This window comes from Pseudorca crassidens, chromosome 14 (assembly GCF_039906515.1).
Source record: "Pseudorca crassidens isolate mPseCra1 chromosome 14, mPseCra1.hap1, whole genome shotgun sequence".
Classification (NCBI taxonomy): Eukaryota; Metazoa; Chordata; class Mammalia; order Artiodactyla; family Delphinidae; genus Pseudorca; species Pseudorca crassidens.
The window spans coordinates 19,574,054-19,586,539 of record NC_090309.1 but is presented as its reverse complement, the minus strand read 5'-3'; the positions used below and the strand labels follow the sequence as shown (position 1 = coordinate 19,586,539).

General features: G+C 35.8%; 1 protein-coding gene across 2 annotated transcripts in view; it reads left to right on the top strand.

Moving 5' to 3' along the window:
• The window catches only part of CTNNA2 (catenin alpha 2), a 1,189,124-nt gene that overhangs the window by 1,119,539 nt on the left and 57,099 nt on the right, over positions 1 to 12,486 (top strand). For both annotated transcript variants that reach the window (XM_067704543.1, XM_067704544.1), the window contains exon 15: positions 4,505 to 4,686. In XM_067704543.1, coding sequence (XP_067560644.1) covers positions 4,505 to 4,686 — 182 coding nt within the window. The remainder of the gene's footprint in view (positions 1 to 4,504; positions 4,687 to 12,486) is intronic.

Below are 12,486 nucleotides of genomic sequence, written 5' to 3'. Positions count from 1 at the left end.
GATGATGCTTGTAGCACAAGGTAGTCATTCATTAGAAGACTGACCAATAATTTAACCTGAAAGAGCTAGATAATTCAGACCATCGTGAAAGTTTTAATTTGAATTAATGAGACAAGAACCTCAATTTTCCAATTCACTTCACAGCCTGAGACAGGTAAAAGTCACCCACTCCTTAATTACTTATGCTTATTATCCTGCTTTAAAACCAAGTGAGTAGAAATGGGCACATTACATTTTAACCTTTTAAATCATTATTTATAAACATTTATGTACTTAAAGCCTTAAAATGTAAGACTCTTGCTCTGTGTTTAAGAAACTAACATATCAGTTTGGAGGTCCATGGACTTTAAAAGTCATTTTTCATCTTGGGATTGGAAAAAATAATCCTTTTGAGAGTGGAAAAAAGCTCTTTGAGATTTAGATTGAAGAAAAAGATTCTGGGCTGAGTGGTCATTGGCTTGCGTCAGTGATTTGCACTTTCATTTAATAAATAAAGTTTAAAACAATCACAAAAAAGTGGTTGGATGTTCAAAGGAAAGGCTAGGAGCATGGAACAGGGTGGTTAGAAAACTTTGTGAATTCAAGTCTCTGATGCCACTGACTTGGGGCCCCAGATCAACAATCTGGACAGCTGTGCTTAGCTACACAGAAAGCAGCCAAAAATCTCAGACCGCCCCAGGTGATCACATGACACAAACAGAAAAGCTGATTTGTTGTCTTTCCCTTTCATCATGAAAATCATTTTTCTCATGTTTCCTTAGTTTGAGGGAATGAACAATTGCATGTCATATATTTTGTATTCAACTTGATTTGAATGTAGCCAGCCTCTAATTTTTTTTTTCCTAGCTAGAACGGCTTTAATGTGTTAACATTTCAAACTGCTGAGTTACATTGATAAGACCTAATTAAAACTCATGTGTTGAATTTTAATTTGATTAACTTGCAAATTTCACAGTTTGTGATCTACTGTTTATAGATAACCTTTTTTTAAATTTCAGTTTCAGAAAAGGTCAATTATGAATTTTTAAAAGCTAAGAGAATTTTAATAATATTTAGGAAACAACTTTACTTCATCAATAGCTATATAAGCAGAAGCAAATATAACGACTCTTACACCCAAATCACACACCATTAAGTGCATTATGCGGGCGGAGCACACCTAGAGTCAAAATAACATCTTCTTACACAAATCTGCTTTAAGGAGCCAGTTTTTCTTTGGAATTGTGCCCTTATGAAACGTATGTCAGTTCTGTTAACTTCTCTCAAACTATGTTGATGCAGTGAGGAAAAATGGGTAAGCAGTCAATCAAGAGATATGTATTTAGCTTCTACACTGTGCAGGATGCTGGGGACTCCACCCTCAGGAAGCTCAAAGAGAACTCGGAGGTAGGACATTACTCGAAATTAGAGAGTTAGAGCAAGGGAGTTAACATTCAAATGCTAAACGGCACAATGTGAAACTCAAGTGATACAGTTGATAGACACGTGTACACCCTTTAATGCATAAATTAACCCTTTTGGAACAATGACAGGTTTATTGCTAGAATCTGGAGATTGAATGTAGAGTATGGAGGTCTGTCAGGTAGTTTTATAGATTCTTTTACAGAGAAGCACCTAATGGATGCTTTAAATGATGCGGGTTAGGACTTGTGAGGCTTAAGTAAAACATGATTATCAATTTTGTATGAGGAGGACAGATGAATCTAAGACAGCATTAGAACATCAGACAGGGATGTTTCAGGAAACTTCTGTAAATCCCAACCTATCTCAAAGGTATTGGAAAAGCTAGCTGCCTTGCAGTTACTATGATATTGCATATGTGAGTTTATAACAAGCTCTTTTGTATATTAGCTATCTTTAAAAGTACTGTAAAATATTTTTCAAATATTAGTATTTTAATACTTTATTGTATTTGCACAAGTCTGGCTTTTAAAATATGGATTATAGTTTTTGTATACACACACACACATATTGATCTACATAAGTATATACATACATCATACACACACACTCACATGCTATTTGTATAAAGTCACACACATGCATGCATGGGATTTCATAGACATGGCTGTCTATTAGTAAGATGTAGCATCTGGGAAGCTGCTGGTTCAAGGACACTTTATGCAAATCAGACAAAGGCACCCCTTTACCCTGGGCAGATGAAGGCTTGTCTAGGATGCTCAGCCTGGTGGACAGAGCCTAGAGTTTTAGTGATCTTTGCCCCACTGGGCTGGGACCACTGGGCAGTGTCTAACCTGCATGGTCCTTCATGGTGATCCCATTGTGCACAATGGTTAAGTATGGTGTTAGCTCACCTGGGTTTGAATCCTATTCTTATAGCTCATTAGTTGTGTAATATTCAGAATTTAATTAACTTCCCTGGATCTTGGTATCATCATTAATAAAATAAGGGTAATAATAGTATTAATCTTGTAGAATAATTAAGTAGATTAAATTTTTGCCATTCATAAGCCTTTTAGTACAGTACCCAGTATACATGTCTGTGTTCAAGGAATCATGTCAATCTTCTATTTATAGAGAGTCACATAGTCTCTGAGCCCATCCCTTCTCTTTGATGGCAACTAAGTAATAAGCTAGAGAAGCAGCTAGAAGAAAACTCATACAGAAATAACGATAATATAATGTTAACAATAATCCCACACATGCTTACTTTCATTTTACATTTATTATTTCATTTTCTGTCCACCATAACATTTTGAGGTAATTGTTTACTATTCTTATATTATAGAACGTTAAGGATGTGATCCAGTAGCAATGAGGCCTTAACCCAAGTCAGTTACAGAGCCAGGTTGAGCCCAGTTTTTCTGAGCTTATATCCACTGATATTTCCATTAGATACCAGCTACCTACCTCTCCTTTAAACAATTCACTCACATTGGGAGGAACTTTACAATATAGAAAGAAGGTTTTTTTGTGCTATTTACTTGTCCTTTGCAACAGCTGTCGGTACCCCAAATCATGCTCTTCTGGAGAATACGTGCATCCCAGAATGAGAGGGATATCAGTGCTGACACACTGATCCACGTGGTCCTTTCAGTGAAGCAGGTTGTAAATGGTTCTTTGAGGATGCATTGAGGTGATGTCAAACATTTCATTCAGTGCCTGCTACATAAATAGCATCTAACAAATACAGTTGATTCTCTTTATTCACGGCCCTTATGTTCTGTAAAGTCACCATGAACGCTTAATTAGCAACTACGGAATCATTGCTCCTAGGGGAAATACAGGGTTAGCTTCCTGAGAGCTGCTAGTCTTAATATTTCCTTCAACCCATCAATATGTAATCTTGTTTAATGAGTGTTTCTGTTTAGATACCTTATTAGATAGTTTTGGTTCATGAACATTGAGCTCACAGCTGGGAGCACTAAAAGTCATGCCTGAACGAAGTTCATCTAATACATGTATTTTCTCCATTAGGCACATCGCAGCCTTTTTGTGCTTAGAGACACAAGACAGCATTTCAGCACTAGTATTGGGGGCCAAGTTAGACAGCAAAACCACCAATAAAAAGTGCAAATATGTGGAAAATGTGGTACTAAATAGATTGCAGAAAGGATGCTTCTTTATGGTATGAAAGCTGAAACAAGAAAGCAGAGAAACCCTTGTTCGGCCTCATCTGGGAACATGGTTGTCGATGACTCAAAACTTTGGCATCTCTGCATATGTCTGTGAATGTCTGAAAGCACCACAAATATTGATTTGGGGATTTCAAATAGATTTTAGAGAGTAGGCAAATTTGCAAATAAAAAATCTGTGAACAGTGAGAATCAACTGTAGTTTTTCCTTTTCTACATTCCCTTACCTTGCAGCTATTGAAAATCAATCTTTGCTTCTTAATCCTAAATTTTATCCCATCACAGCTTCCCTGTACATACTCATAGGCTCTCCAGGGACCCATGTTCGACCCAGGATTTCCATACAGGAGGACTGGGAATAGGTATGCCATCCCTGATGTGCCCTGCATAAGGGATTTTTGTTTGGCATCTAACCATGAATGGCTTCATTAACACTCACAGGACATCTCCCCACCCCACTTGGGATGCTCAGATATTCTTTAAAATTCTTTTCCTTCCCAGCAACAGAGGCCTGTTTTCTTTTTTCTGAACAGATTTCAGTGTTGAAAGAGGTGCATTCTTTCATCTGGTAAAAGTTTCCCAAGACCAAATATAAAAATCGTCAGGAATAGATTCTTTTGAACAAACATATGTCATCATAGCGACAAAGAAGTTCCGTTACTGTCAATGTGCACGTACCTTTGGATCTCTTATTTTTTTTGTATGTTGGAACAGGGACAGGGAATGTGGGGACCTTACCAGTCTGTGCTTTTGCATTCTTGGGGCTGGAGAAAAAGTACTTTCCAGAATGGTGGGGCAGCCTATCATCCTTGTCAGGGTCTGGCTTTGCCATTAACTGGAGGCAGTGTCACCCTCCTGTCTGTGCTTCTTTGTCACCATTAGTCACACTTTTTCTGTAACCCACACAGGCCATCATGGCACAACTACCGCAAGAGGAGAAGGCAAAAATAGCTGAGCAGGTGGAGATATTCCACCAAGAGAAAAGCAAGCTGGATGCTGAAGTGGCCAAATGGGACGACAGCGGCAATGATATCATTGTGCTGGCCAAGCAGATGTGTATGATCATGATGGAAATGACAGACTTCACAAGGTGAGGCCTGGAGACAGGAAGAGGAAGATTTTCTCATTAAAAATAACAGAAGCACAACAGTGTGTATTAGCATGTGAAAAGCCTGCTGAAAAATTAAAAGACTACATCAAAGCAAGGTAGTGGTATTATAAAATTTACATGTGTAAGTCAAAGTGATCTGGACCTGGTTCTTAGCAGATAGGTCTTTTTGGTCAAAAAGAACAGATTCATTTCTGTAATTATTATTGTTTTAATTATCCATCCTAAGTCAGTCATAAAATCAAACCCCTGGGGCTTGGGTGACTCATTTTTGGTCTATGCTGTTTTGCAGTGTGTTTAAGTATTATTCTGAAGATAAGGTGTATGATTTGTTAATACCCCTTTGGAAAAAATATCTATCTATATATATATGTGTGTGTGTGTGCATGTAGACATGTAATATGGTTTAATGCTAGCTCATGATTTAGCATTAATCTCAGCTCATATTTTATCCTTATACACAAAGAATCAGGTTCAACTCTCTGATTCTGTAATTTTGACAAGGAAATTAAACATTGTATAAGTTTTAGATCCTTTTGCTCTGAGCAGTGCTTTTACTAAATCAAGATACCAGTCAGAATTTTGTCAGGAGCTTTTTCCTCATCAGGGGTCATTGCTGTTTCTGCCATTGCATTTTTAGTTTCCTCTTTAAAGGGAGATGACATTTCTGCCCTTCCTACCACCCAAAGGGCAGACAAAGGGAGAGCAAAGCTCAATGAAAGATCCCTGGATTTTTAGTCCAAATACCAGGTGATTTTGGACCTGTCTCGTACTGTCTTTATTCATTTGTACAATGGGAAAATAATACTCTTCTTATCAACTTTCACAGGAGAGTTTTAAAATCCAAAGAGGTAATGAAGTTATAAATTATGCTGCCATATGAATGAAAGCTATCATTTTTCTGTAGATTTCTTTTTCTGAGAAACACAGACACACACAGATACATGAGAAAAGATGTTTTAATGATTCAACACGGTATTTGTTATTAAAGTTATATAAGATGTGTGGCAATGTGAAGACACTACCTTATGGGTGACAATTTTTTAAGTGATTGTTGAGTGCTTTTAATAAGAAAAGCCTACAATTAATTATAGGTTATAATAAAATATGGCACATCTCTGCCTTTTTCCCTTTACCTTTTGCCTCTGGCCAGTATGTACTAATGACATCACTTGGTCCTTTCTCCAAATATTTAAAAATTGTTTTTGACTTTAGTGGAATGACTTTAAAGTTATGAGGGTGACCTTCGAGATTTTAAATGTCATTGTATTCATTAGAAGTTCAAATTTGTACATTTGGCTGGTCTTTGTTGGTTTCACAGATTTATTTCACACAAAAAATAATAGTAGGATAACTCAGTCTGAGCCATTATTTAAGTCTAAATTTCCTACAAATCAGACTATCATGGCAGCCCACAGTCATTGCTTTTCAAGGCCTGTGATGACTTAATTTGCTTGCTTTCAACACCATTCATACTTTATCTGATGGATATTATACAATCCATTAATAACATCACTTGAACAAATAATCTCATTAATTTAAAGTGAATGATGAATCAAGTCATGTTGCTAGTTTAGATCAGGGAGACATTTTATAATGCTCTAGATTATATATAACTGTGTCAAGGAAGAGAGATATACTTGAGGGGGTCTTGTTAGATGATGTTAAATAAGACAGACTTTCTATCAGTCAAAGCATAGTTTTAAAAGTGAAAAGAGGGCCACTTCAGTTCCTGAGGGATTTTGTACAATCACTTTATGCTGATTTGGATAATGAAATGTCTAGAGTGCTACTAGTTATCATTTTTTTCCGCTGCCTGATGAGTAGTTTTGTGCCCCTTTGTGAAGGCAAAGGGAGGATACAGTTAATAGCCAGAGAAACAGGAGAGACTGTGAATTGGAAATGGAGCACAGGAAGCTGAGGTTTTGCTGCTGCCCCCATCTGCCACGCAAAGAGGTAGCTAATTTGAGCCTTTCTTTGTGCCTCTCCCGTAAGTTCACTGCACTTGACCCTATGCATTATTAGCCTTGCATTTTCCACTTTAAAAAGGAATAATTTCAGCTCTATACCTCTAATGGCTCTTACGTATTATGTTCCCTTATTTAAAGGAAAGGATATAGCTGAGTAGGAATTGAAACTTGACTACTCTCTTCAGATCTTACATTTAAAGGGTGTTTGGGTACAAGAAAAAAAAATCTTGCATTTATTATTTTGTTGTTTTATTCTTATCAGTAGCTAATTCATTAATTTGATTCAGTAATCTCAATGATATCCACTCCATTATTATTAAAATTGGAGAGGTTCTGCCTCATTATTTGTGTAATAACTTCTTCATGGATAAAACTGATTATGCCTCATGTCTGTTTCCTGTTCAGTTCTTGACTTCCAAGAACTGAACAGGAAACAGTTCATCATCTCATCGTGATGGCATAAATGCTGTCTTGCATAGGGTGAATCCATGCCTCTCATGTCACTTTCAGAAAGAAATAGCATGGGCCAGTCTTGTATCCCAATAACAAAAGGTGTACAGATGGCAGTAGTTCAGGAAAGAAACCCAAGTTTAATTGTACAGCAAGGGACAAAGCTGTCTCTTGAGATCAACTGTAAGTTCTGATCTTGAAAGGAACGGGGTTCAGGCTAAAACAAAAAGCTTTCAGGGTACAATCTACTGCTACAGTAAAGAATCATGTAATCAGCCTGCTATTCCCAAATTTCATTCCTGCCTTGGTATGGACACTCAGGGCTTCAGCCCAAGTGACAGCTTGACTGGTCTTCCAGTTCCAATTCTTGACTCTTGTCAGTTCATGCCATGCCATATCTGGCCATTAAAGGACATCCATCTAGCTCCCTTTGCACCAAAACTTTCTTTCCTCTTTTCATAGAATAATATAAAAATCTTGAGTTTGCTATCCAGGGCCTACCTTTACTGACCCTTAGATTCCTTCTCAATTTTGTGCATATTTGTATTTCTACTTCAAGACCATCATATAAATGTTACTTCCTTGAATAATTCAACTTATGGTCCTACAGTCTCACCTGATTTATCGTTAATCCCCAGATTAATACAACTTTTCCACTGTGCTGTCTTTAGACCGCTTCAGCTAATTGGTGAAAGTGGTATTTCCCAACTATGTTTTATGGACTGTGGTTCTGAAAATGGGATTCTATGATTCAGTACATTTACAAATATACTCCTTACTTACTATATCTCATTACTGGAGAGTCACATCATATATTGATCTGTTAGAGGTACTGAGAAAACTATGGTAAATAAATGTTTTTAATTTGGATTAACTCAGAATTTAAGAATTCTGGGTACTGAGTACATTGACTCAGAATGCACTCACACATTGATTTTTCTCATTAATACCTATTACCTTTTCATGAAATAAATATGAATTAGTTGTTAAATTGTGGATAGCAGTAATGCAGTAATAGCTTTCCATGATTCTCTTTTTTTTTTTGGAAGTGACCATTTCCTGGGAAAGCTTCCAAATATTGACCCTTGTATAAGAATCACCTATTAGCAAAAGAGAGAAGGTTACATGAACCTATACAGTAGAGCCAATTCTATGGCTTGATATTTTTCCAAGAAAACTAAAAACATGTTCCAAATGGAACAATAAGATGGCTTTTGTCTTTAAGGTCACAAGATTCCTCAAAGCACTTTTCAAAATGCCCAAAGTAGAGAACCTGATTAAGTTAGGGAAAGACAAAGGGTATAAACCATCACTTTGAACCTGGGAACTACAGCCAGTGGAACTAGTCCCTTTGTCCATACTGCCTTCCACTAATAGGAAGACTCAGACTTCTGATCTTTTCTGGGCAACATCCCTAGCAACACCATTCTCCTTTCTGTCTCTATGAATTTGACTACTCTAGTATCTCATATAAGTGAAAACATACAGCATTTGTCTTTTTGTGACTGGCATATTTCACTTAGCGTAATGTTCTCAAGGTTCATCCATATTGTACATGTCAGACTTTCATTCCTTCTTAAGGCTAAATAATATTTCAATGAATGTATATATCATGTTTTGTTTATCCATTCATCTATTCTTGGGCACTTGGATTGTGAATAATATTGCTATGGACATGGGTGTACAAATATCTCTTTGAGACCCTGCTTTCAATTCTTTGAATATATACCCAGGAGTGGAATTGCTGGATCACATGGTAGTTCTATGTTTATTTTTTTTTAGGAACCACTGTACTGTTTTACATAGCAGCTGCACCATTTTACATTCCCATCATCAGTGCACAAAGGTTCCAACTCCTTCCCATCCTCGCCAAGACTTCTTATTTTCTGTTTTTGTTTGTTTTTATAGTAACTATCTTAATGAGTGTGAGATGGTATCTCATTGTGATTTTGATTTACATTTTCCTAACAATTAGTGGTGTTGAATATCTTTTCATGTGCTGATTAGCCATTGTATTCTTCTTTGGAGAAATGTATATTCAGGTCTTTTGCCCATTTTTTAATGAGGCTGATTAATTTTTAGTGTTGAGTTCTAGGAGTTTTTCTATATTCTGGATATCAACCCCTTGTTAGATATAGGATTTGCAAATATTTTCTCTGATTCTGTGGGTTGCCTTTGTATTCTGTTGATTGTGTCCTTCAATGCACAGAAGTTTTAAAAATTTTGATATAGTCAAATTTGTCTATTTTTATTGCTGTTGTTGCCTGTTTTATTGGTGTCACATGTGAGAAATCATTGCCAAATCCAACATCATGAAGTTTTTCCCTTAACTTTTCTTGTAAAATATGTATAGATTAGCTCTCATGATCCACTTCCAGTTGATTTTTGTATATGGTATAAGGTAAAGGTCCTGCTTCATTCTTTTGCATGTAGATATCAATTTTCCCAATATCATTTGTTGAAAACACTGTCCTTTTCCTGTTGAATGGTCTTGACAACCTTGTCAAAAATCTGCTGGGCTTTCTATTCTGTTCCATTATTTTATACATCTGTCTTTATGCCAGTACTACACTGTTTTGATTACTGTAGCTTTGTAGTAAGGCCCCCAACTTTGTTCTTTTTTAAGATTGTTTTGTCTATTTGGGATGCCTTGACAATCCATATGATTTTTTAAGATAGATTTTTCTATTTTGGCAAAATTGCTGCTGGGTTTTTAATAGGGGTTACATTGATTGCTTTGTGTATTATTGATATCTTAATAATATTAGGTCTTCTAATCCATGTACATGAGGTGTTTTTCCATTTATTTGTGTCTTTATTCATTCAGCCATTGATGGACACTTAGGTTGCTTCCATATATTGAGTATTGTAAATAATGCTACAATGAACATAAGAGTGCATATATTTTTTAAATTAGTGTTTTCATTTTCTTCAGATAAATACCCAGTAGTGGAATTGCTGAATCATATGGCAGTTCTATTTTTAATTTTTTGAGGAAACTCCATACTGTTTTCCATAGTGGCTGCACCAATTTATATTCCCACCAATAGTGCACAAGTGTTCCCTTTTCTCCACATCCTTGCCAACATCTGTTTTTTGTTGTTTTTTTGATATAAGCCATTCTGACAGGTGTGAGGTGATATCTTATTGTGGTTTTGGTTTGCATTTCCCTGATGATTAGTAATCGAGTATCTTTTCATGTACCTGTTGACCATCTGTATGTTTTCTTTGGAAATGTGTCTTTTCAGGACCTCTGCCTATCTTTAAATTGGATTATTTGCTTTTTTGCTATTGATTGAGTTCTTTATATATTTTAGATATTAACCCCATATCAGATCTATGATTTGCAAATATTTACTCCCATTCAGTAGGTTGCCTTTTCATTTTGTTGATGGTTTCCTTTGCTGTGCAGAATCTTAAATAAATAATTTGTATTAGGTGCTTCTGACGATATCAATATTATGTTACTTAATGAAACTGTTTTTGAAGTCTTTCTTCTTTTCCTATATTCTGGAAGAATTTAAATTGCATTGGGATTATTTTCTTTTTAAAGCAGTGGTCCCTAACCTTTTTGGCATCAGGGACCAGTTTTTGGAAGACAATTTTTCCACAGACAATGGGGTGGGGGGAGCAGGGAGCTTGCTTGCCTGCCTGCCCGCCACTCACCTCCTGCTCTGTGGCCCAGGGGTTGGGGACCCCTGTTTTAAAGGTTTAGTAAATTCCTCTGAGAAACCATCTGGATTTACTGATTTTTTGACCAGCTTTCTCTCTGACAGCCTTACTTATTTCTTTCATGGAAATCAGATTCTTTAGAGTTTTCAAAATCTACTTTCTAGCCAGTGTTGGTAAATTATATTTTCCTAGAAAGTTATTTCATCCATGTTCTCAAATTTCTTTACATGTACTTGAGGAAACTAGTATTGTAATACTTCAAATGTTCTGTTTTTTAAGATAATTTAAATCTTACCTTTTTTTACTTTAGAATATTTGTCTCCTATTTTTTTCTTGATAGCAAGCTAAGTATATTTTCTATATCAGTTTTGCCTTCCTTTTTTTGGAATCGATTTATTTATTTTCTGTGTTCTGTTATTTTCTAACTCATAAATCTCTTCTTATTTTTTTTTAATTTTATGTTTTTATTGAAGTATAGTTGATTTACAATGTTGTGCCAATCTCTGCTGTACAGCAAAGTGACTCTATAATAGAGACTTTTTTTTAATATTCTTTTCCATTATGGTTTATCACAGGATATTGAATATAGTTCCCTGTGCTATACAGTAGGACCTTGTTGTTTATCCATCCTATATGTAATCGTTTACATATGCTAATCCCACACTCGCAGTCCTCCCCTCCCCCACCCTCTTCCTCCTTGGCAACCACAAGGCTGTTCTCTATGTCTGTAATTCTGTTTCTGTTTCATGGATATGTTCATTTGTGTCATATTTTAGATACCACATGTTAGTGATTTTTATTAGTTTCTTCCTACTTTCTAAATTCTTGAGTCAGATGATTATTGTTTTTGTTATTTCTTGCATATTAATATCTGTAGTTATGGCTATTTTTGTTTCTCTGAGATTACTACTTTAGCTATCTCATCAGAATATAGCAAAAAGAGTACTAAACTGTGATTAGGGACACAGAGGTTGCAGTCCTTTTTCTCTCTCCTTATCACTCTCTGCATTATCATCTTGGGCAGGTCACTTCGCTTCCTCTTTGGGTTCCAGCTTTCTCAATCAGAAAATGAGGAAATATTTGATGATCCCCAAATTTCTACATTGCTCTCTAGTTTCATGTAATACATCCCTGTCATCAACTTGTGACTCCAAACATTTGAATTGAGTCTGCAATGTGAACTCTAAAGTCTCAAAATTTTAAATACAATATAATAGTGAGTCTATGTACTGTAGTCTCTGGTGTAATCACAAAAGACATGCTTCTAATCATGCTTTAGCTGCAATATGGGAGTCTCAGCCTCAAACAAATTCAAGTCTCTATAAATGTTCTTTATTAACTTAGCACATTTTGTCAGAGTCAATCAACTGTTGAAAGTTATCATGAAAGGTTCATGAGAAAGCATTTCCTCAAGTCCTTTGAAATTCTTGGAGCAAACAAACACCAAGATTGTTAGTAATGAAAAATCAAGCATAGTGCAGCCCTTTGTGAATGGGTTAAGATGAAGGCAAAAGGTAACAACAAATATTTTGTCAGAGTAAGTTTGCAAAAAAAGATTTTCTAAGGTTTGGAAGTTACAGAGAAATAAACAATAATGAGAGTAATGTTAAATATTAACAGATTCTGCATCTAACCTTTCCTTTAAAAATATAAACCAAAAACAAAATAAAAGTTTATTTAGAGATAATTT